The sequence below is a fragment of the Hakea prostrata genome, chromosome 7, assembly GCF_041222555.1.
Source record: "Hakea prostrata isolate BN-2017 chromosome 7, UWA_Hpros_2, whole genome shotgun sequence".
Classification (NCBI taxonomy): Eukaryota; Viridiplantae; Streptophyta; class Magnoliopsida; order Proteales; family Proteaceae; genus Hakea; species Hakea prostrata.
The window spans coordinates 40303810-40329374 of record NC_142606.1 but is presented as its reverse complement, the minus strand read 5'-3'; the positions used below and the strand labels follow the sequence as shown (position 1 = coordinate 40329374).

The 25565-nt window shown below is 37.3% G+C and overlaps 2 protein-coding genes across 2 annotated transcripts in view; one reads left to right on the top strand and one right to left on the bottom strand.

Moving 5' to 3' along the window:
* The window catches only part of MSH6 (MUTS homolog 6), a 29642-nt gene extending 9231 nt beyond the window's left edge, over positions 1 to 20411 (top strand). The window contains exons 8-21 of the mRNA XM_089161647.1: positions 528 to 716; positions 3208 to 3728; positions 3826 to 3955; positions 4630 to 4721; positions 5935 to 6113; positions 6197 to 6399; positions 6486 to 6587; positions 7847 to 8009; positions 9873 to 10162; positions 10271 to 10408; positions 11445 to 11524; positions 11675 to 11774; positions 15682 to 15808; positions 18737 to 20411. Of these exons, the coding sequence (XP_089017773.1) occupies positions 528 to 716; positions 3208 to 3728; positions 3826 to 3955; positions 4630 to 4721; positions 5935 to 6113; positions 6197 to 6399; positions 6486 to 6587; positions 7847 to 8009; positions 9873 to 10162; positions 10271 to 10408; positions 11445 to 11524; positions 11675 to 11774; positions 15682 to 15808; positions 18737 to 18987 (2565 nt within the window). The 3' untranslated portion in view covers positions 18988 to 20411. The remainder of the gene's footprint in view (positions 1 to 527; positions 717 to 3207; positions 3729 to 3825; positions 3956 to 4629; positions 4722 to 5934; positions 6114 to 6196; positions 6400 to 6485; positions 6588 to 7846; positions 8010 to 9872; positions 10163 to 10270; positions 10409 to 11444; positions 11525 to 11674; positions 11775 to 15681; positions 15809 to 18736) is intronic.
* A 365-nt stretch (positions 20412 to 20776) lies between these two features.
* On the bottom strand, positions 20777 to 24654 carry LOC149011150 (uncharacterized). The gene is made up of 7 exons (XM_089164376.1): positions 24267 to 24654; positions 24100 to 24171; positions 23716 to 23783; positions 23466 to 23619; positions 22509 to 22589; positions 22217 to 22309; positions 20777 to 21570 (listed from the first exon to the last, which is right to left on the bottom strand). The coding sequence occupies exons 1-7, from the start codon at positions 24402 to 24404 to the stop codon at positions 21472 to 21474; spliced, it is 705 nt and encodes a 234-aa protein (XP_089020502.1). The 5' UTR covers positions 24405 to 24654; the 3' UTR covers positions 20777 to 21471.
* Positions 24655 to 25565: the final 911 nt, after the last annotated feature.

Genomic DNA, 25565 nt, shown 5'->3' with positions numbered 1-25565 from the left:
TATAGAGGACCCTCCGGACACCCTACAGTGCCTGGAACCTAGTGCACTGGCCATGCCTGTTGTATATGTCTTGGTTGTGCAGAAAGTGTCCATAATTGGATAATTAGGATCACCTGCACAGTTCTGCTGCTCCTTACCAGTAGATTCAATGGCATGTGTAGGCCCAAAGCCCCTAAGTAGCTTTTTCCTCAATCACCTATTAGTATCACTCCTAAGTTACTTCAAATTTGTTCATTTCTTATTTAATCTTTTTGGTTTTTGTTATTCATCCATCTCAATGCTGTTTGTCTTGATACTCATATTTCATTTATATGTGTCTTCATCATGTGCAATATGACCATAAGAAAGTTGAATGAAAAATCAGTTCAGCCAAACCATTTAGTTGGGCCTGGTTGAGTTGAGTTGTTTCTTTGTGAGCATTTTTTCTACTGCAACTGTAGGGGCTCAATTTATTTTTATAGTTGATTCATGACCTAGTGTTGAAATATCTTGCTTGTGAGAAAGTTAATGTTCTGTCGTCTTTAAAGGTTGTGAAACGTGAAATTTGTGCTGTGGTTACAAAAGGAACACTGACTGAAGGAGAGATGCTCTCAAACAGCCCTGATGCTTCTTACCTGATGGCAGTGACTGAAAGCCAAACTTTGGGGAACAAAGAGGGAATAGTTATTGGTGTCTGTTTGGTTGATGTTTCGACAAGCAGGATTATGATTGGACAGGTAGGCATTCTTCAGTTTTCTCTCATGTATTCCTTTTCTTACTCTTTTTCTATGACATATGGCATTCTTAACATGGAGTGGCAATATACTTATATGGTTCTGGAAACAAGAACTGCAGTGATGAGGTATGCTTGCCTGAAATAACAGATGCTATCTAAACCAGAATAATACTGAACCAGAGTCCTACATTTGACGGAGGTGAAACTAGTATAGAATAGATTCCCTGATGGGGATGACCATGGTCAAAAATGTCAATGCAAGATGATGGTGGGAGAACAAGCAAGGGCAGAAAATACAAACTATAAGTTCAAACTAAAATGAGCTCACAAGTGGCTTGTCGGATAAACACCAAACTTGGATTCAGCGTAGAGGGAAGGAAATCTAACAACAGATTAAAAGTTGAAGGTTTACCCATCATGGGTTAGAGAGAAGTGATTGTCTGAAGCAGGTTTTAAGGTATCTGCTGATATGATATGATACGGGCTGATGTGGTACGATATGACTGATGCATCTTGATAACATTGATACTTTCTATATGGGGTTCAGTTTCTGCATTATATGTATTGATAAGTACCGTCCTATACATGCTTAGTATAACTCAATACATGTCAATACTATTGATTCATTCTATCTAAAACCATTTTTACTCACATATTCATTGCAACTCCTGTGCTCATCGGGAAATGAAGAAAAGCTCGCAACCAAGAGTCTAAATGTTGCATTTAATCTTGGTTTCACAATTTTAGACTACAAAACTAATTAAGGAGCTCCAGAATATCATCTTATGCATGATTGGAGCTTGTGACTAAGCTGCTAGGCAGACGTTGTCAATCCTTCTTTTCTGTCGCCTTGCATAACGTAATGAAGACAGACTGTCACAAGGCCTAAGAGAGAGAAAGAAAAGCCAGTGACGGTAGAGGTTGAAGTCACTAGAGGCATTCTACTTCCCGGTTATTTTACCAGCCAGCCTATGGCACCTGAGCATCTGCACGATGTTCTTATATGATCCAACGACATTCTGTTGTACAGCTACATAATAGTACAATTCGTGCTGTACTACTTACCCAAGGATTTATGGTTCCCTTTGTTTGAATAAATGCTGCCTATTAGTTAGTTTACATTACAAAGTCAACCGTGAACTACAGCGCGCGCGCTTATTTCCCCTTTTGTAGGCTATAAACTATCACAGCATGTAAGAAATGTCCTCTTTTATAACAATATCAATTTAATGAACTAGTTTGGTTATACGTTAATCTTCATCTTGGTGTTTTTGCATGATACTTGTTATATGTTGTTTTTTGTTCCAAATGTGTATTTTTTTTTTATCATTTCCATGCGTTTTTTGCCCCATTCAATACATACTCTGATACGGTATGATATGACACGTCTCTTAAAAACACAGGATCGACACGATGCTCGATACCAATATTTCAAACCTTAGTCTGAAGTTCTCTGGAGAGAATGGATGGAAGAGAATTCGTATGATACTAAACTTAGATAAAACCTGCAGAATATTATGTGGAATTAAGCAACAGTATAATAACAGTGAAACACAAAAGAGAGATCAGAGTGGTCCAGAATAGGACTTGGTTTGACAAGGAAGCTTGCTGGAGAACTCTGCAGAACAATAAAGAAGGATCTGATTTGGTTGCACTTGCTTAATTAGAGAGCTACTCCTTTCTCTTTGTCTTTTTTTGGGGGGGGTGGGGAAGGGTTACGAGAACTGCTATTAGCATCACTACTAAAGAGAAACATTTAATTGAGCAATAACCAATATCTTTTGGGAGCATTGTGCCCCCCTTCTCCCTTTTATTACTATGATAGCAAATGAAGCAGCCACCTGAAATATACTCTAGTCGCTACTACGCTGCCAAGCAAACACTGAGATGGAATCTTTCTTGGAAGTATCCTTGGCTATAAGTAAAATAGAAATTAAAAAAACTATAAATATGGACAATATCCTTCTAGGGGATCGATCTATATTACATGCAACAAAAGAAATAAGGAAACTAGAACATTACATGTAATTAGAAACGAACTCCTTGTGGAATGGGTCCATTACAATTGGAAATTCAAAATCACTTGTTCAATGACAATATAATCCATTGGGGGACTTTTATTTGAGCACAACTTATTGATCTTGATTTCCAACTTGGCCCAAAAAGTGTACCAAAACCAAATCCTAAAAGTTCTTTTCCAAGGGACATGAATTGTATCATAACGATTAAACACCATTTGCACTATTGAGATAGTGTTAAGGCATGTCCCTCAATCCAATCTGATGTTCCAACACTTAGATTTTATAAGGTGGCTCTCATTTAGCTATGTAAACTTGTAAAGTATAATTTTTAATTGAATCTTGTTACCATATGTGTATTCGTTAACACATATTTTGGTTTGGATGGTTTTGTTTGTTACTTTCAATGAAGAAATGTTTGTATGTCTCTTCGTAGACAGGATGTGCTTTGACTAATTATCTTTTCTTTTCCAGTTTGGGGATGATTCAGAGCGCGGTTCCTTATCTTGTGTACTGTCTGAGCTAAGGCCTGTTGAAATTATAAAGCCTGCTAATTTTCTTAGTCCTGAGACTGAGACAGTTTTAATGAAACACACAAGGAGCCCCCTAGTCAACAATTTGGTGCCGATCGTGGAATTCTGGGATAGTGAGAAAACCATTGTAGAAGTCAGAAATACTTACAAGCAACTTAATGATCAAACAACATTGGGATCTGGTTCTGATGGTGTAGAGGCATCAGATTGTTTACCAGTTGTGTTATCTGAGTTAGTGAGTGCAGGCGAGAATGGGAGCTGTGCAATTTCTGCTTTTGGAGGGTGTGTTTTCTATCTTAGGCAGGCTTTTCTGGATGAGTCATTGCTTAGATTTGCGAAGTTTGAGCTACTTCCATGCTCTGGTTTTGGTGGTATTCTTCAAAAACCATATATGGTACTTGATGCAACTGCCCTTGAGAATCTTGAGATGTTTGAAAACAACCGAAATGGAGGTTCCTCAGGGTAACTTCTCTGTTCTTATGAATAATATTTCCCTCTCTCCCTCTCTCACACACTCCCTCTTGTATGACCTTCTAAGATGATTTTAATTGTCATGTAGGACACTTTATGCACAAATTAACCACTGTGTTACTGCATTTGGAAAACGGTTGCTCAAACATTGGCTTGCAAGGCCGCTGTATGATGCTGGCTCAATTAGGGATCGCCAGGATGCCATAGCAGGCCTAAAGGTGAGTTGCATAAAAATGCTTTTCTTTCAACTATTTAAGCCATGGTGAATGAGCCTTTTGCAACAAATGCTCGCAGTCCTAAAATTCTCGTTGACCCCTTCCTGTATAATCCACGATATGAAACTGATAAGCTTGAGCATAGCTATGGGTTCCTTCTACAAAAATTTATACAAAATGTGATGCTGGAAATGTTTTACTTTTTTTCTTCTTCTTATTACTATGTTAGGCTCCCATATAGAGACCATGCTGCTAGTGTGTTGGCCTGCATAGTTTGTTAGATCGCTCCTTCATGTAATTTTAGAGCGTTTAACCAAATTCTGTCCTGATTTTATGAATGAGGTACGATAATTTGTTTGATGTCTCATGCTTCAATGAATGACTTTTACCTACTTGTGAAAATTATGGCCTGGTATTTATATGAGTATTTGGATTGGATATTTGCATGATTTTCACAAACTAATGATTTTTTAACCTTGACGGTGCCTCCAAATGCCTCTTAAAAATTGTTAGACTCTTGATTTATGCTCATTTTATCTGTGTGTCGATGGGTAATAATTTACTGACTGTGATATCTGCTAGTTTTAGAATTTCCTGTTCAGTTATTGGATTTAGAATTTTGTAGAGCTTTAATGCTTGATATAACTGTACTAAATGAGTTACGCTATGCCGTGCAGGGAGTCAATTTGCCGTCTACGCTTGAATTTCGTAAAGAATTGTCTAAACTTCCAGATATGGAAAGGTTACTAGCACGCCTATTTGCTAGCAGGTAAATGGAGCAGAAAGACTGAAGGTCTTATTTGGACGGGCACCTAATTGAGTGGTTCAGTTAACCAGTTGCTCTAGATGGAAGAAATGAGTGGAGGCAAAATCAATTTACTCTCAAAATGGAATTGCGACTTTTTTGAAATATTGTTTTGATACAGTTAAATTTGTCCAAATGAGTCAATGGGGGTCCTAGAAGAGTTTATTTTGGCCCATGGTTGGATCCTACAGGACTTAGGCTTGTTGTTTTTGATTTTGTTAATGTAATGGGCCTTATTTATTGTTAGTACATGGGATTAGAGTTACGAAGATATAATTTTTACTGCTCTTGATCCATTCAAGCTGTTATTCAAAGAGTCTCTGCAACAACTATAAATTTACAACGTCCCTAGTCCCGTACTTTTCTTTCTAAACTGTAATTCCCGTTTTTAAATTATTGTTTTCTATAAACCCTAGCCACTAAAATCCTTCCACAGGCGTATTTCACTGGTAGAAACATTCAAATACAGACCGCAACCCTCCCACACCGACCCACTTGATCCACGTTACTGCTCATTTCTCTGTTAAAACCCTAGATTCCATCAACCTTAGCCTCAATTGGAAACTCAATTTTCTGCCCAATCTTAACCACCGGTCCAGATTTTCTATACAGCCCATAGGCTCCTCATCACTCAGACGAAGCCCCACCCAAATTCAATCTCAAACATTAGTTTCACCCAGATTCTTTTCCAAAACTCGAAACCCTGACCCTTGTTTGCTGAAAACTTAAAGTTCAGCATTTTGTAAATTTTCCATGGAAGTGTAAGTCTCATTGCTAGCCTACCCATCATCTAGTTGACTAGATATAACCTCCAAACACATATAATAACCTAGCCCTAGACAGTGGCACATGCCCTGCGTTGACCTACTTGAACTTGACTGCCTCATAGTAGATCCTGGATATCGGATCCTAGTTGGTGTCTACCAATCTAGTACTAGATCAGGTACTTTGGTCCAAATGAACTGAGTGGGGAGTGGATTCTATAATTGCTACTGCACTGAATATCAAATCTCAGTGGTAGCACATAAAAGGTCACAGTTGAATCCATTTGCATTAAGCCTAAACAGCAGTAATATTTTTTATAGATATATTTTCAGTAAGACGAGATATAAGTTGATGATGCCATTTTCTGATTATTTTTCTTCTTCTTTGGGATCATCATTTGAATTCGACGCAGTGAAGCTAATGGAAGGAATGCCAATAAAGTAATTCTTTATGAAGATGCAGCAAAGAAACAACTTCAAGAGTTCCTTGCTACTCTTCGTGGTTGTGAAGTGATGATAGAAGCATGCTCTTCTCTTAGTGTTGTATTGGAAAATGTCAAGTCTAGAGTACTCCATCATCTGTTAACACCTGGTATAGACATTTCTGTAGTCTTTATTTTTGGTATTTCTTCGATTGTGTATTTGTATCTTATGGTATTTGTCATTAAATGACAGGTAAAGGTCTTCCTGACCTGTATTCAGATCTAAAGCATTACAAAGATGCTTTTGATTGGGCAGAAGCTGATTGTTCTGGACGCATTATACCTCATGAAGGAGTTGATATGGAATATGATTCTGCTTGCAAGCAAATTAAGGATATTGAATCTTGTTTGACAAAGCACTTGAAAGAACAACGTAAAATACTTGGGGATGGTTCAGTAAGTACTGCTGGAGTAAAATGCATAATCTTATTACTGGGGTTCATGTGGCTCCAATGATAATATACCTCTGGTTCTTGTTATAGGTCGATTATGTTACAGTTGGAAAAGACTCATATCTTCTTGAGGTACCTGAGAGCTTGCGAGGGAATGTCCCTCGGGATTATGAGTTACGTTCATCCAAAAAGGTACCAGAATGTTAAGTGTGGATATGCCTTCTGCTTACTGGAAGACTTCTTTTTGTACTCCCATCTAGTAGAACAAAGTGGTAGACTTCCCTTGCTTTATATGTCCTTAAGCTAGGGATTGGAAATTTTCACCTGAATTTGGAACTGTAACTATGCAGCTGTCATTGTTTGGAAATGGTTGGGAATTATCTGGGTATTTGCCTCTGAATGTACTCAAATGCTTGTTCTATGTTACTTATTGTTTATTAAATGGGATCTCATGAAGATTCTGGTGAGATGTAACATGGGCATAAAGCATGTTTTGGTTGTTGGACTACTACTCTCAGTAGCTCGACATTTGTAAGGGAAGTGAGTCCAAGTGCAGAAGTTTTTTTTGGCATGGGTGAGTAAGGGAAATAAATCTTAATAGTTTTTAGGTTGTAGTTTGTAAGGGAAATGAATTGGTAATATCTCACTTTTTTTGTGATCCCAAGAATATCTTGGATTTCTTGGTCCTCTATGATTGCATGGGTCCCCCAAAACAGGGTTTTGATTTAACCATAAGAAAGTGCACCAGCTCGGCGAGATCTGGGTCCGATCTAGATATTTTGGCTGGCCAGGTTGGTTATCTAATCTGAGTTCTCAAACTATGAGTCTCTTGGTCTGTAGCTTAGAAGAGGGTTATTTGGTAGAGATGATTTAGGGATTGGTTGCATTTGAAGCTTTGGAAGGACCTAGCTTCTTGTCAACCTCTTCAATTTGGTCGTAGGACATTTGGATTTAATGTTGAAGTTACATAGTTACATATGCCGTATTTTTGTTTCTCTGTTAAATTAAAATGATATTTATTCTACCAATAGTCGTATGATTCTTTTCAAAACTATTGTGCTACTTGAAGCCATTGCACTTGTCTTTTGAAACTTCCATATTATAAACAATGTTTGGAGTTAGTGGGAAGCAAGAACATGTCTTTTGGTTGCCTCTTTGTTTCACATGATATTAGCCTCGTAAGGTACACTCATTTTTGCTCACTGTTACAAGAAAAAACTGAAATCTTCTCTGATTCACTGTGACTCAAGGATAACTTGCCATATTGTGTTTGCCGCTCTAAACAAATTTTCTTCTTCCTTATTATATGACTAATTTAATTTTAAGTGTGCATTCATGCTTATTCTTGCTGTCATTTAAATCTCAAGTGGTTTTCATTAGTTAATTTCTGTTTGTTGATATGTTTGTGTATTTGTGGGTCCAAAATGTGCACACCAACATTGGAAATGCAGGGATTCTTCAGGTACTGGACTCCAAAAATTAAGAAATTACTGGGAGAGCTTTCTCAAGCCGAAACTGAGAAGGATACTAAATTGAGAAGCATCCTACAGCAGCTAATTGGAAAATTCTGTGTGCATCATATACAGTGGAGGCAGTTGATTTCTGTAATTGCAGGTATCTCTATCCTGTCTTGCACATTCTGCAGTCCCAACCTGTTCTTACATTCATTTGGTATTCTCTTTGCTGACCATATAGCTACATCTGGTACAGTTTTGTAATAGGCAATTAGAATACTTTCTGTGTGTTTGTTGCAAGGCCTTGATCCTCAAATTTTGTATTGTTTTTCTAGTTCAGGTACTTCCTTGAGGCTTTGAAAAAAAATAAAAATAATAATCTCTGACCGTCACTATCTGCGTTCTCAGACCAGGGTTTCCCCTATTAATTTAACAATTCTATTTCAGAAAATTACAAGTTTGATGTGATGTTGAGAATGGAAAGTAATGTCTTGCATTTAAAATTCAATATTTCACTTTTACTGCTTTATTATATTGTTGCATCACGGTTTTTATCCCACATCGGTTGTTTCTGAAAGTTAATATATATTTTAAATTCTCCTGTTATACAACAGTTGTCTTGGCTGTATGGACAAGGAAGGTATATGTCACATAGGTGCTGTCTCTTTAGTGCTGGAGACTTTTGGTTTTATTTCCTTTTATCCCCATGCTTTTATGGCATGGAATTGTGTCACATGATGCTTTTGGTATTGCAACCTGTTGATTGCAGGTTTGAGACTCAGAAATAGCCTCTCCTTTATGCAGGGGGTAACTCTGCTAGAGTTCTGTTCCAGACCCTTCAACAGTTGGAGCCTCATGAACTGGGATGCTCTTTTTATTTCATTTTGGGATTATAAAAATAAAATAATATCTTGACCATGGTTTAGAGTATGAGTGTTGGTTATTATGTCATTTTGGTTTTTTAACAGACATATTATACCATATTGGAGAATATGTATTGAGCTCAATTGATATACCTAGGAATGGTCAATATACATGAAATACATTTTTGGAATAAAAAGCAATATAAATGGGCAATATTTAACAAATATAATGTATAAACACTAAATGAAGAGTAATGTACTACCAGGCAAGTGCATTAAATTGAAATCGTTATAAAGACTAGGTTTCTTACATGTAGTATCCTGTAGTCAGGAAAAGTGTTTGATTATGTTTTTGCTTTCCTTCATTCATTTTTGAATTTGAAGTGTAAAAATCAAGATTAAATTCAAGATTTTAGACTTTTGATTTGAAGTTCCCCTCCTCCATTTTTCTGCCAGAACAGTAGTTGTATTGAGTGATATAATCCATATTGAAGGAACTAGAAGAGCTAAGGGTAGACCTAAGATAACCTTAGGAGAAGTGGTGAGAAAGGATATGTATAGCTTAGGCCTTGTATCTAGCATGGCCTCGAACAGAATTGATTGGAGGGCAAAAATCCATGTAGCCGACCCCATTTAGTTGGGACAAGGCTTATTGTTGTTGTTGTAACAGTAGTTGTATTGAGTCTGATATAATTTTTTTTGCTTTCTCTCTCTCTCTCTCTCACTTGTCAGTGGTATCAATGGTTTCAGTATGTATCAATATTATCAAGCCATATCGGTTGATACATCTTTATTTCCAATAATGCACCCTCAAATCCATCTATCAATCATATCAAGGTATTGATGGCCAATGTGATCTGATACAATATAATTACATATACTTCTAAAAAGAGACGGATACTACTGATACGATTAGGTCTGATGTCATAAATGCTGATATTAACAGTATGTTCTTGTGAGGAAGGGAATCTACTGATTGAGTAGTCAGAGATATGGTATAATTTTTCGTGACTCCATTTCCTTTTTGTTGATGTACTTAGAAGATATATGTAGCTTGAAGTTTAGATGCACCAATTAAAAGAAATAACTGCTGATGCGGAAACCGGTTGTCCCTATCTACTTATCTTGGATGACTGACGTTGTATTGGCATTTTGTACAGAACTGGATGTTTTGATTAGTCTAGCTGTTGCAAGTGACTATTATGAAGGAAATGTTTGCCGGCCAGTTATTTTAGCTTCATCATGTTCAAGTCAGTCTCCAAGCTTGTCTGCAAAGAGTTTGGGACATCCTGTTCTTAGAAGTGATACTCTAGGCAAGGGTACATTTGTACCTAATGATGTTACTATTGGTGGTTCTGAACATGCTAGCTTTATCCTTCTCACGGGTCCTAACATGGGTGGAAAGTCAACTCTTCTTCGTCAAGTCTGCATGGCTGTGATATTGGCACAAGTAATGTTCTTTGATCTTCTGGAACAAAAGCAGAAATGGATTTCTCTGCATGAATCTGTATGGTTTATGTATCATCAATCATTTTCATACTTGGTTGTTCTATGACAGCTGGGAGCAGATGTCCCTGCAGAAAGCTTTCAACTGTCTCCTGCTGATCGAATCTTTGTTCGAATGGGTGCTAAAGACCATATTATGGCAGGACAAAGTACATTCTTTACAGAACTTTCAGAAACTGCTTCTATGCTGGTAAGTTTTGGAGGAACACATTTTTTAAAACCTATGGCTTTTGCTTTTTTTTTTTTTTTTTGGGGGGGGGGGTTGCTTCCTTGTTTGATTGGTCTGGCGTTGGTTCACTTACATTAAAAAAAAGAAGAAATTATGAGATTATGAGATATGTTAACGGAAACACTATTTGTAAGTATGATACATGCAGCTCCTATTGAACCAGGGTGCTTATTTTAATCCATCTTTAATGGATGGGTAGTTTTCTTTATAGCTTATTCAAGATGGCCCACCAAATGTTCATGTCCAAAATTTCAGGTGGGTCAAGATTTACACTACAAGGACACAACTTTTATCTTCATTTCAAAAATAGAGTTAGCAGTATATATTTAGTAGACCTATATGTCACAAACTTAGTAGGTGTAATCCAAGGGTGATTCCTCTGTTTTTTATCCATTGGGAAAGATGTAACATTGTTCTTATGTTATTGTTTTCCAATTTATGCAAGATGGAAATGCTTCTTTAAAAGACAAATTTACTGAAATAGAGTCTCCATTTCCGCATGGAATCAACTCTTCAATGGTCTCAACAATTGGATAAAAAAGAGGATTCAAATAGATTCAAAATGAGACAAACAAGGTGAAATGGAGATGGCTCAATAAATGAAATACCTAAGCATTTTCTTTCAGCTCTTTCAGAATTATCAAACTTGAGTTATGAGTACAAATGGTTTTTCTTTTCTTTTTCAGGAAGGAAGAATTAAAATAATAACTCAAAGCATTGTGGGCTCCTAATACTCTTCTCCTTTTTATACGTAACATAATCCTTATATATTACATAAATTATTTTTTCCTTGATTGCTTTTTGCATGTACCCCTCACATCTGTGTCTCGGATAGAATAAGTCTCTTAAAATCTCCCTTTTGATTTGATGACTGATATAATTACTTTACAAAACCCCCATTTTGTTATTGCTTGGATGAAAAATAATAATTAAAAAATAGTAAGAAATTTCTCATTTTGTTCAGTGTTATGAGCATCTTTTCCATTGATTACCACAGTCATCAGCAACCCGAGATTCACTAGTAGCATTGGATGAACTTGGACGTGGAACTTCAACTTCAGATGGGCAAGCCATTGCGTGAGTGTCATTGCTTGAGAACGTTCCTGAAATGCATTCATTTGTTTATTTTCATGGCCTCCTTCAAGTCCTCTCTTTTTTGATGCTTCTGTTTAGTTGTTTGTGAGCCCTGTCAGGAAATATCATGCTTATTCAAGCTATCCATCTCAGGGAATCGGTTCTGGAGCATTTCATCCATGGGGTAAATTGTAGAGGACTATTTTCCACTCATTATCATCGTTTGTCAGTGGACTATCAGAAAGATCCCAAGGTACTCCGCTACTTCTTGTTTTGCATAGTTGGTTATCTACTTGCATAGATGATATTAATGTCTGGGTGCATGCTGTCACACATTGCAATGTTTCAATGTTTGGAATGCATCTAATATCCCAAAGGGTTCAGAATATGGATCTATTCATAGCCTATTTCAGGGAATTAGATCTATAGTACAACTTTTGATAGGTCACTGTGTCTTGCTGGTAACATATGGGAACTAACATCCTCTTAGAGAGGGAATGACCATTAGTCCTAAGCTTGGTGTTGCTATGCAGTTTTAAATAGACTGTGTGGTCCCTCTCAAGTGAAGTCTGGTATTCTTTGATAATTTGGTGATGTTCTTTCTTTCTGCTGTGCGGGTTGTTATAATTGTAGGCCATGTCATGGTAAAGTGAGTTCTAGATTGTGACATGGCACCAAACTTTTATATGACCTCTAAGTTTGTGATTGTGGCTTGTGGATGACAACATACCAGAGATTATGATGTAGAGGGAACCCTAGGGACTAGGGATCCTACAAGGGCAGGTTAGGTGTACTCTAGGTGGGAGTAAGCCTTCATAAGAAAATTTCAAAGAGGAGAATTGCAGCAGCAAATAAAAGATTGACATGCAACTTGTAAGAAATCAGAATCTATAACCAGCCAACAGTAGAAAGCTCGAAGAAGAGAAAGCAAGAGATAAGAGAAGGAACAAAGTCACAGGTTTTTCCAGAAAAAGAAAATAGTCAACAGCAACTCACTAAACAATCTTCATGTTGAACGAACCATCCAACACTATGAATAATAGGTAGCAGTGAAGAGGAACCATATCCATTAGTATAGCAGCAACAATTAACATCAAGGGCATTATCCAAATAATGCCAGTATGGGGAAAATGCACCTCCTTCAAACTTGAAAGGCCAATTGTTGAGTAAGAGGGGGGGGGGGGGGTCAGGGGGGAGAAAAGAAGACCCGGGATTGAGAGGCCAGCCAGTTTAATCGGGAAATAGAGTAGGCAAAATAAGAGGAGTTGAGGCAGGAGGAGATCTTGGAGAATCCATAGCTGTATAAGAATCAAATGAGGAGTCCACTGCTAATCTCAAGGGAATCACGGGATGGTAGGAACACTCAGAGCTAGGGGTAGATAGGACTGGCCGCAGGTAAAATTGCAGCTCCAACATCTGCACTAGTAGGTAAAAAGTGCAGCTCCAATGTGCGTGCAAGTTGGTAGAAAATCCGGCTCCAATCTTTGCACAAGTTGGTAACAATGCTGCTTCAACATCTGCACAAGTAGGTAAAAATTGCAGCTCGAATGCTACACAAGAAATTTCATAGAAGTGTAGCTCCAATGACTACACAAAAGCCGAAGGCACTCCAACAATTCGACTCACTATTGACCCAAAAGATCTAGACAAAATCTCTTGCAGTAGACATCTTCAATCTCCAATCAGGGAAGACCAAAGAGATGGCAGAGGAGCCACTGAATGGGCCTAAGATAAAACCCAGGAAGGGTAATAGAGAAAGCCAAGCGAACCATTTTCCCAAATTTCGGTACAGCAAATTAGAAATTATAGAAGCAAATCAACCACTGTATCAAACCAGCAAACCAGAAGAATGCGAAGAAACCAGCAGTTAATACCTCATGAGAGAACTTTCTCATTCGGCTCACAATCAGCCAGATATTTAGGCGGCGAATCACAATCCAATACCATCTTGAATGTAAAAGACAATCAGCGGAATCAGCAAAGTATCGTTGAAAAAGAAAGCCCCGAAAGAAGAGCTCAGATATGTAGGCCAGATCTGGAACTCAAATAGGCATGTCTTCAACCACTGGACTGATGTGGAAACCAGTAGCAGATTAAATACTAAAAAGAAAAATCTTTCAGTTCAGAATCTTGATACGGCAAGTCAAAATCCAAATGGACAAACAACACATAAGAGCAGCCTTTGGGTCTGTAAGTTAGGATGAATCGATATCAGCCACTGTTCAATGTATAACTTCTTCGACCTTCTTCAAAACCCTAGTTCTTCTTATATGAACTAGGGTTTCACCACAAACAGAGGACCTTGAGACGACTCTCAAACTGGCAGGTGAAAAATAGAAACCCAGGAATCAGATTAATGCTCTGATACCATGTTAAAAATCAGGATTCTATAAATCTGCCAGTAATAGGAAGATCGAAGAAGATAAAGCAAGAGAGAACAGAAGGAAGAGAGTTGTAGTTTTTTTTTTTTTTTTCCAGAAAAAGAAGATCCCTGCAATTGTGTATGTCCCAACCACAGGTCTAGATTTTATAATTTTTTAGAATAATAAAAAATGATAGACATGCCCCTTATTGAACTGGCGGCAGAGCATACATGGTAAACAAAAAGGAAAAATCAGACAACCTAATGCGACACTAGGACAAAAGTACCCCTAGTGTTTCTACTATTTCTTAACACAGCTAAGGCAAAATAAAAGAGTAACACTCAATAACAGCCTAAACTAACATGCTAAGCCAAAATTGAATGGGGACACATGGGGCGGGGATCATAGCAAACTCCTAGTTGAGTGCAAATTTATCAAAAGTTCCAGAAGTGTATTTGCTGTCCTAGTCCAGAAGATCCTACAATTAATAATAAAAATCAGCAAATAACAATGTGAGAGGATCCTAGAATTTAATGCAAATAAATCTACTGCAAGAAGGGAGAGAAACAAGCTGCCTTAAGGTAGAAAAGTTAAATCTTTTAAACAGCAGCATGTGCAAGTTACCTAATCAAAACAGGGGCAGGGGTTTGGAAACAAAACAGAGAAATAAGGACCTGCTGGCCCTGGTATGGCTACATAACAGCAGTTAGAAAGATAACTGAAGAAGGAAACAAAGGGCGTGGTTAAAGGAACCACAACAACCAGGTGGGATTTTGGCTGTGAGAATAAGTAGAAAAAATTGCGGCAGACATTGTTGAACAGAAAAGAAAAGAGAGAAAAAAAGAAAGGGAAGAGGAGGGAGCAAGGAGCTGCCCCAAAGAATGCAGGGGATGTGCTTCTGCCAGGAAAAAGGCTTGGGAAATGGAGAAGAAGAGAAGAAGACGGACACCGGGGGGCTGTTGACAGGGAGAAGAAAAAAAATGAAAGGAAAAGAAAAGAAGGAAGAGGGTGGGTGGGTGGTTGGGGCAGCAAAGACTGCCGGACATTAGAGGAGAGGGCATAGGATTTAGTTTCACGGAAAGAAGAGAGAGGAGGAAGGAGGGAATGTCTTTTGCAGAGAAAAACCTTCACTTTTCATTCATTGTTTTCCATTACGAGTATAGTTCTTATAAGAAAATTCAAAATAAAAAACCTAAATAATCTTCCTACTAATATTCTAATACTAGGTTCAAACTGGAAATCCAAAACAGGTAAAGTTAAACAATCCATGCTATCAGCCCGAAGCCCATTTAATGTTAGGTAAGCCAAATAAGAACCCAAATGAACCAAATAAAACCCAAAAAAGACAAAATAAACGCAAATAAAAGACTATTAACCCAATAAAAGACATAAGCCATATTATTAGCAGTGCTTCTAGTCAAACGAATGGAATACGATAGTCTCTGAACTCGTTGTCTATCCATACAGTTGCTGCGGTAGGCTGACCTCTACACTGGTGCCGCTGGTAAACTTGAAATTGTCGCTCCATAAGAATAATGTCCTCATCAGATTAAGAGAAAACTGATGGGGCCATTGCATCTCTTTTCTTGTGAATCGAATGATCATAGGCATCCAATGGTTAGTTTTGATCTTGTCATTACATTGATTTTTACCTGACGAATCATTTTCTGTGACCTTTATTTATGAATTCATTTCCCTGGCATTTGATCTATGGTCATCTACATTTTTCCATTTCATACTCATCTGTTATGAATTTCTGAAATTCTTTCTGTTACCTTTGCTCTTCCAATTTTCTAGGTCTTCCTTTGCCATATGGCATGTCGAGTTGGAAAAAGAGATGGAGTTGAAGAAGTGACTTTTCTTTACAGGCTAGCCCCTGGAGCATGCCCTAAAAGTTATGGTGTCAATGTTGCACGGTTGGCAGGTTAGTCTCTTCATTATATTATGTTTTTCTTTAGGACAGAAACCAATTACTAACCCAGTGGTACTGAACCTGGTAACCTAATTGAGTTGGTAATGCAATTCTAGTCACCTAAAATCACTAGGTCACTGAAATCCAAGGAACAATTACAGAATTAGGACCCAGTATAAGAGAAGTTTGATATTAGAAATTCAAGGGCCCTGACTTGGTTAAAAGAATGGTTAGCTGCCTTATTCCAAGTGATGACTGTCCTTATAAATCCAGATGGAATTTGACGGTTGGATTGGAAGGTATGAAGATTTCTGACTTGAAGTAGGAAACTAAAATTCTGCACTAAATGCAGCATCCAATGGCTGATCTTTTAAGCTGCTTTCTATCTTTTTATTTTATTTTATTTTTATTGTTTTATTTTATTATTTTTTTAGGTGGGGGTGGTGGGGAAGGATGGTGTTAGGTGGGCCGTGGGGTGGGAGAATGCCAATGAGGCACTTCAAAATTTCCACCCCAGCCTTTCCTTATTCCCACCATATTGATGGAAGTTTGAATAATATTCATGGTGAACTAACTTTCCCTCAACATTTCCACCCACCTACATGTGGATGTCATATTCCCAACACTCCCACCTCCCTTCACCTCTAGATGAACAAAGCCTTAATGACTTCAAACAGAATCTCAGGTGGAGTTTATGTAATGTAACAGTAGCAATATGAAAGCTTATAGTGCTCTTAATTCAGAACTTGAAAATAGAACATCTGAAGTTATAAACTTATAATTTTTATTTCAGGTGGAAAACCTGACAATTGAAACAGGAAAACTGGGTTTCCAGAACTGTAATAAATTAGAAATTAAGGACTTTAAGACTAGAACAGAAACTGAAAGATACAAGGGAAAAAGATACGAAAAGAAACCTGCAAACTACAGGTAAGGAACAGAAAAGAAGCTGGGAAATCTCAGGAAGAGATGAGAGAAGATAAATCATGGGGAGGAGAGAGAAAACAGAAAACTGGTAACAACCAATGATTCAATATTAACTTCAATCCATTTATCAAAATTCAGGTAGGAGTGGAATCCTACTTATAAAGACCAAATAAACTAATTTTAGGACTCAATCTGATAAGCAACTTTACTTGAACAAATATTTGGTCTAGAATACAGAGAAAAAATAAACTTTCAAGACCCAATTAGACAACTTATTTGCATTTTTTAGGCTTCATTGAAGGATGATGAGCTGGCTCCAATTCTGGTCATCTTTATGATTTATGTATATGTGATACAACATCCTCAATGCTTTAAAACTTTGAATGCCACTGTAGAGCTGAATTCTTGAATTCATCTCTCCCCCCCCCCCCCAAAAAAAAAAAAAGGAAAAAAAAAGAAAAAGCAAAAGAATGAAAAACTTACCCTGGAAATCTCTGTTTGTGGACTGGCACAAGTTATTTTTGGCAAAAAGTTGCCCAAATGTAAATATTGTGTTAGTTGAGAAGTTTTAGTAGTAGGATTGGAATCCTGCAACTGAATGGTAACTCCTGTACCTGAACTGATTAACATGTGACCAAGTCTTAGCTTTGGTAGACTCCAGGACCTAAATTGCTAGCCAAGCTCAATCTAAGAACTAGAAGGTTCAGTCATGTTCAGAGTGAACCAATGCAATTTGAAAAGGATTGAGGAGTTGGAGGTCACTGAAAGTTCATTTGATAGTGTCATCCACCAATGGCTGGATTAGACTGATGCAGTGGTTTAGCCAATCCATCCTGGCTCATCTTGATGCTTCAGCTTTATATCCTTGTTTTGCAGCCCAACTGTGTCAGTCATACATATAACTGTAAGAGATACTCTATAGACTGGATGGACTGCACAAGTTTTTGATAATTATTGATTGAGGTTTATCTGTTTGGGATGGTTGGTTGTGGTCTATGATAGGATGCTCAATCAAACACCGAACACCAGCAAATAGCAATGATAAAATCCTGCAGCTGCCAATGCCTTCGATCAATCTCTGAGTTAAACACCAGCTCTTTGACAGCACAACCTTAATGCTTTCACTCCCACACACACACACACTGCAAATGAATAGTATTAACTGGAAATATGAAGGGAAACACTTCAGTTCATTCAACACTAAAAACGACAATCAAAACTGTAATACAATGCTTCTCAGATCCGTGAATACCCTAGTCAAGTTGCCCCTACCCTGGGAGTCCTCTCCTGCAAGCAAGCTTGCCCTTACAAAACATTATTCAATCCCCCCTTTCTCTCTCTCTCTCTCTCTCTCCCTCTCCCCTAATGTAGCCCAAAACTAATCCTAACAAACTAACACCCCTTTTCCACGTAGGACAGCATGGGAGTGGCTGCTCCCAAATAGGATGTTTCCATCTGTCTCTATAGCTCAGCCTGTCCCCCACATGTTTTGACGGGTTTGATTCTCTACAATCCCTCTACTATACCCCTATGGTGTAATCTCCCCCCCCCCCCCCCCCCCACTTTCCTTATTGTTTTGCTCCCAAATAGTCTAGTGTCCTAAAAGTCTACTGCACATTGCCATCAAAAAGTGTTAGGTGGGAAACCAGGCTTTTAAGTCAAAGCCTCAGATGGGTCCGTGTAAACCTGCGCCTGACCTTAATGAATAAGGCTGTTGTTCCATACCTCTCCTCAATCCTATAAATTGCATTATGGGCAGTTCCATTGCTGTTGCTATTCTTAAATATTTGATGATATCCAGTTGTGCATGATACCTGTGACATGTTTCATATTTTCTCCTCCGGTTTAGCAGTAATGGACATGCTGGTTAGCTGCATGGGAGTGCTTCATTGATCAATCTTATGATAAACTTGCTTTTGAGTTTCTGCTGTCTACTTGGTTGAAATGTACCAACTCAGAAAGTTTTCTACATAAAAATTGGTTTCCAGTTTCTGACCCCTGTGAGGATTTCAGGTCTTCCTGATCCAGTACTTCGGAAAGCTGTAGCCATGTCAATAGAGTTTGAAGCAACGTACGGGAAACACAGGCAAGAATCTGAGTACAACTCATCAGGAGGAGGTCCTGATGAACAGATGTCTGTTTTTCTCCAAGACTTGAGCTGCATTATTGCAAATTTAGGTTGCCGTGAAATGTCTGAGAGCATTGGCGTTGGACAGCTCACTGACCTTCAGCAGAGGGCAAGATTACTTCTGCAGGGGAATTGAATCATGTGTTTACTTCTAAATCGCATTGATTTGCTTCTTTGTATTTCAAGAGCTTTCTTCATTTTCTTGGGTATAACACAAGGTTCTTTCCATAGCCTACGCTGCCAAGCAGATGCTAATTTTGTTTCCAGAAGTGCATTTCATACTACTTTACAGCATTTTGCTGGCTTTGCCCAGGCCAATAGGGGATTGTTTTGGACATTGATATTTCTACCTTATCTTGGTAAGGCAGGCTGCTATCCTTTAATTTGTGGTCAGTGCTTGGATTGTATCCTTGTAGAGATGAACTTTGACATTTTTTTCTCTTGGATTGTATCCTTGTAGCGATGAGCTTTGACATCTTTTATCTTTTTCTTACCCTCTCTGTGATTGTTGTTCGGTGCAGAGGAAGTTATCGTTTGTAAATTATAGAGTTGAAAAATTAGGACTGCGTCCATGTATGCACAATGTGTCACAAGGTATGTTTTTTTCTCCAGAATACAACACTGGTTTGATCAAATGTTTCTGATATGAATCTTTGTGATTCTACTTCAACTCCTGTCCCTTTCAACATGTATATGAAGGAGCATCGGACAAACCTGGTATGTTATTGGGTGCCTTTCTATTCAGTTGAGAACCATGCAATTGAGCAGGCTAGTTTGGGCATCTTGATATTTACAGTGTGGAACAATTGGCTGACTTGGTCTTATTGTAATGTAAATATAATATTATATTGACTCTTACCATTCTCATGTAAGTTCAGCACGAAGACAGATCAGCGGATTGTAAATGAATTCTTTTGGGTGATAGGCATTTTCTAGGTAGAATTAAAATCATCACCTCTTTAATGTGATGTCTTTCCCTGGCAATTGAGCTTCCCTTAGATTTAATTCAAACAGTACTACAAAAAGAACGTAAGACAAAATGATTTTTGAGACAAACTTATCTCTTAGCAGCTGGCATCATATCTCGAATACTGGTTAGATAAAATGTTACTTGATTTTCTATACCTGCATTCCACGACTAATGTTGAGATCATGGATTTTTTTTTTCTTAACACATTATTTTTGCATGTTCCTTCTAGACATTTAGAAATTGATTCCGGAATGGATATAGACCAGCAATAGCATTTGGTATCATAGATTTAGTTGGATACCCACACTGGTAAATGCAAAATGAAAAATCTTTCTAACAAGAAACTACTTCTGAAACAACTTTGTAAAGCATAATTTTTATGTATAACTTCATTTTAAGGACATTTGGTGTTAGTTTTATTTTTTGAAGCATGCAACTTGGCTAGTATTACAAAAGTAGTATTTCTCTCAGTATGAACCCATGGAATCGAGAATTAGGTGATTGGAACTTAAGTATGCGTTTGGTAACGTTTCCGTTCTGAGAAACCAGTTCTTATGATAAACCGTTTTTTAATGTTTGTGTGCTAAAATACCGTTCTTTACTTAAAGAAGGGCGTTTGATAATCCGTTCTGAAAATATTTTTAAAACACTAAATAGAATATGTAAGTGTTTTTTTTTTTTTCAGTTGAAAAATAAGTTGGTGCTTGATAAACTTGTTCTAAGGCTTCAATTTGAACTAATTTTATCACTTTCGTTTCTGTTCTTTAGTAAAAACATATTTTTTATGTTCTACAAAAAGCGTTCTTTAGAATACTTTTCTGACTGGTCTGTTCTTAAAGAACAGAAAAACGAACCGTTTTATCAAACGCCTCTAACTCGTTCTTTTGTTCTCAAAGAACAGAAGAACGCCAGAAACGTTTTTTAAGAACGTTATCAAACGCGCCCTAAGTGTTTGTTCTGATGGACCAATTTTTATGCAAAACCATTTTTTAATGTTTTGTGCTAAAAGAACGTTCTTTGCTAGGAAATGGGTGTTTGATAAATCTGTGATGAAAATATTTCTAAAACACTATTAGAATAAGTTGGTGTTTGTTAAACTCATTCTAAGGTTTCAATTGGGACCAATTTTATCACTTCCGTTGTTGTTCTTTGGTAAAAAAAAAAAATTTGATGTTCTGTCGTTCTTCTGACACTTTTCTGACTGGCTCATTCTTAAAGAACAAAAGAATGAATTGTTCTAACAAATGCTTTTAACCTGTTCTTCTATTTCCAGAGAACAAAAGAATGCCAAAAATGCTTTTAAGAACACTACCAAATGCACCCTAAAATTCCTTTGATGCTGTTCAAGGGATCAGCAAGAATATGCTTCATGGCCCTAATGTATGTTTTAACAACTATTCACCTCCACTCCAAAGGGAATAAAAGCGAAATTTTCGATCTTAAAACTTGTAATCCTGAGCTAGTCCCCACCTCAACTTAAAGGGGAAGAAGCTGTAAAAATCAGAAATGTTGCCCAAATTTGAAAGCTTTGCCACTATGATTAGTATTTGTAGAGATGAATTATATTTTGCTTTGAACGGAATGGTACAAGAGAGCATTAAAATAATGCGTATGATACAAAAATAAATGACACTACAAATCATCAAGCATTCACGAATGCACTTGGACATAGACAGTACGATTTAAGTGTTCATCTTCGTTATTGTCAACATCTTCATCTACTAGGAGGCTTGAACGATCACCAAGTTCCTGATTCATCAACAAAAAAAATCTATAAGCTCCTGAAGAAATTAGTTTTTATGTTTTTTTTTTTTTTTTTGGTAGGAAGCTTTTATATTCTTCAAAAGAAACATTCTAACAAGGAGGAATATTAAATACAGTTTAGGCATAAAAGCCCATACATAAAGGGTGTGATTTTTTTTTTCTGGGTAAGAAGGATATGAATTTGGGATTTAATAATTTGTAACCCAAAACTGAATTCAAAACTGACTTTAATTAATTGGATTGTATCAAATTGAACTAAATTGGATTGGATTGGATTTGGATAAACTGAATTAAAACAATTTAGATTACTGTTCAAACTTTTCCCGGTCAAAATTATTGTTTAAAGATTGCTAGCAAAAAGTTGACCAGGAATTCTAATGCTCGGTTTTTCTTTTTCGATTTATTTAGTTTTGAAAGAACTGGGTTTGTAGGTGCAGCAAGAATTCCTACAGCACGGCTATTGGATTGTGTTAGGAAGTGATAAATTTCAACTTTGTTAATAAAGTAATGACTGAAAATAGTGATTCTCTAACAGATGATTACATATGAAGATGAAAATTGTTCTGTCTGTTTTGTGAATACAATCTTAAAAATATATGAATCTTTGAAATTGGATGATGCAGAAACTAACCTGACCCGGACGTCTCAGTCTTTGAATGGCTGTAATTGTTTGCATCACTATATATAGAGGAACAATGATTCCAGCAGCCCTAAGAACAAATAGCTGAAATGGGAAGAGAAAGGCCAGAAAGAAAATAGAAGACCATTAATTACACAAAGTGGGAGATTAACTTAATAAGAGTCTAAAAGTCTCCATCTACATCATATCAATTATCACCCAACTCCCCACTTAATAGTAGAAAAAACCAAACCATTTGGAAAGCATGTCCCATTAAAAAGTGCTCATAAAGATATAGACTTACAGTTAGAACTGGGAATCCATGATGGTCTGTTTCACCAGCAACCAATGCAAGGAAGTGTCTCAAAAGCAAAAAGATTCCAAACTGCAATATCATTAAGGGTTGAAATTAGTAGAGGATCTAGCTAACTGCTGCCGGCAAAGTAATCATCTGCTGACCAACCCACTAGAGGCTGGGTGGGTAAATCTAACATTATATACATATATATATATTTTCTCCTTTTTACCTTCCAAAGATGAAAGATCCCCCTCTTCACTCATTTTCAATAGTACCCATTGGAACAGATGTCACACCTGAACTTAAAGCGTGTCTTTACATACCAACAATACCAACAGGTGATGGTGATGGTGATGCATTCTCCATCTCCATTGTATTTTTTTAATCTCAACAAACCAAAACCATTCTGGATTTCTAAGTCATTAAGGTACAAGTCATGTGCCTAATGGGGTTTATTCTACTCTATGAATGCTAGCATATAGCTTAGTTTCAAAGTTTTTGATGCACTGATCTATTATTTGATCACTCATTACCTTGTTCTCCTGTGTGAAATTTGACCTTCAAAAAGGTTTCAGATACCAAAGGAAAGGAGCATTGGATCTGTTTACCAAAATTATAGTTGGGAGGCTAAAGAAGAGAACTAAAACCAAAACTTGCGGAAGGTAACGTGCAGGCAACCGGCCCTGGAGGTGGAAATCTATGTAGGGTCCACACGTTGCTTAGGGTGGGCCCCACTGGAATTGATGGCCCCTTGTTCGTTCTAACTTCTAAACACCTTTATGTGTATGTGAAAGAAAGGAAGAAAGAAAGAAAAGCTGCTTTCTTTCTTTTTTGTTTTTTCTAATCTCATTCTCATTTGCCACGTGGGTATCGGATAAAGTGACAGTTGGCATTTGGCATAATTTGAATTTGAATTAAAGGGTCTGATAATTTTGGTTGCAAGAAAGAGAAGTGAGACGTTACCACGAGGACCACAAGTCGGCGACGAGACGCGCTTCTCTCGTCGGCGGCAGAACAGTCGGAGATATCTTGTTCGGCGGCAGCGTTCGCCATTAATCCTGGATTCTCAAGCTCCTGCTCTTGTCTCCGAAGTGGATTTCGAACCTCCAAGCTTCCTCTGTTGCATTTTTTTTAAAATTTTTCACAATGTTAGTTATCTATCAATAATTGTGAGTCAAATCGGTTTTCGTGTTCTTGGACAACGCGGTTTTACCTGACTGTAATCCCTATGTCCGGCGTTTTAGCCTTTTTGGGCGGTGCCGTGTATCCAGGTTCGAATTTCTGCAAGTTTTTGGGGGAAAAGGATTCAAACTTTGCGAGCTAAATCTTCATATAATATTTAAGTTCGAAATACAGAGAATCATCGGTAGCTTGAGAAAACAATACACGAAAAATTTCGATTCTTTCAGCAAAAATACAGTTGGAAAAAGCTTAAAAGAAGAGAATTTTTATTGGAGGAAACAGTAATAGAGCAATTCAAAACAGAATTATATATCTGGAAACTTCGATCATAGCAGGAAAACAAAATTCCACCAAGAATTGGAATCAGCCGTTCCGTTTTTGCTCTGTTTACTAGTGAATTGAGGTTGAGGCAAACCTGGAGACAGATTTCACAAGTTGTATCACCCTTCTCGTTACACCATCTCTGTATGCATTCTCTGTGTGCAAACTGAAAGTAATCAAAACAGACAAACGGTCATGAATTTGACGAAGAAAGAAGAAGAAGAAGAAGCCTTAAAATGAAGATAAGAACAAATTCTCCACCTTTACGGTTCCAGAACAAGAACAAGGAGCTTCCAATAGCTTAGAGCTCCCAACTTCTTCATCATGACAGATTCTACACTGAGCAAATGAAGAAGAGCAGATTGAATCCTCCACAAACAATACCACTTCGTCTCCCATTTCAGTTTCCTTTGTTGTCTCCCTTTCTCTGTCTCTCTCTTTTTATCTGGTGAGTGGTTCACAACTTGATTTCCAAGAAAGCAAAGGAGATAGAATTCTAGAATTCAGAATTCTAAATTCACAGCAAGCTACCAGATTGTGGGTTCTAGATTGGAAAATACGTCAAGCTATATAGAACTAATAGAAAGCCAAAAAAACTTAAACAACGGCAGGAGGTGGGAACTGGTTCTTAAAGACACGAAGTAGTCCAGTCTTCACTACCCATTTTGACATTTGACCCATAAAATAATTTCAAAACTCCTCTCCATGGCAAGAGAAGACTCGTCAATCATAAGCCAAGATTAATTAGTAAAGAAGGGAAAGATTAGGAGCAACGAAAGCCTCTTTAGTCTTGATCACCTCCAAATCAAAATTTACTAAATGCCATCTTTGTCTAAGGAAACTAACCCGTGGTGGTTTTTTTCCTTCCTTACTCTTCCCATTTTTTTTTTCTTTGGAATTTAAGATTCATTTGAGCCAACTTAGGTAGATCTCAACTACGATGATTCAAACTCTAATCTCTTATGTGGAAGTATTGTTCTTAGGTAGGGTGTAGATGGATTACTGTCCACCTCTGAATTCGTTTAGGGTAATTCCAAATCCATTCGATTACTATATATGATGCAGATATGGTAATATTCCTTTCCTACGGATAATCCATTTCACAAAATTATCCCATTAGGTTACTTACTTGGATTTGTTTTTTTTGTTTTCATAATTTTTTTACTTGAAATATGTGATTATTTTTTTAAAATAACTATCAAAGTTGCTCAATTCTTGAATTTCAAACCTAACAGTCACAAATAATATGGTAAAGATATCAACAACTAGTCAAAAACTTGTATTCAATTTGTATTGATACTAATTTGGAAGAAAATAAAATAGCTATCCGATTATCATCCGAATCCGACTGAATCTGTCCGAAAATCAATAGGATACTATCTGAATCTCTCCGAATATGATATTACTAATATTTAATCTGAATTTGATCCGTTTACACCTCTACTCTTAGGAGTCTAATCTTATAGACAAACCCAGAAGATGAGATCTTAGGGTACAGGATGCAACCTAGTAAAGTTCTTCCCCATTTCAACTCATAAAATCTTAGGTTTTCTTCTTTGC

Coding starts and splice junctions, on each gene's coding strand:
- LOC149011150 (XM_089164376.1), bottom strand. CDS start 24,404: ATGGGAGACGAAGTGGTATTGTTTGTGGAGGATTCAATCTGCTCTTCT. Junction 23,620..23,715: donor GACATAGGGATTACAGTCAG/GTAAAACCGCGT, acceptor AAAATGCAACAG/AGGAAGCTTGGAGGTTCGAA. Junction 21,571..22,216: donor GACTGAGACGTCCGGGTCAG/GTTAGTTTCTGC, acceptor TTGATGAATCAG/GAACTTGGTGATCGTTCAAG.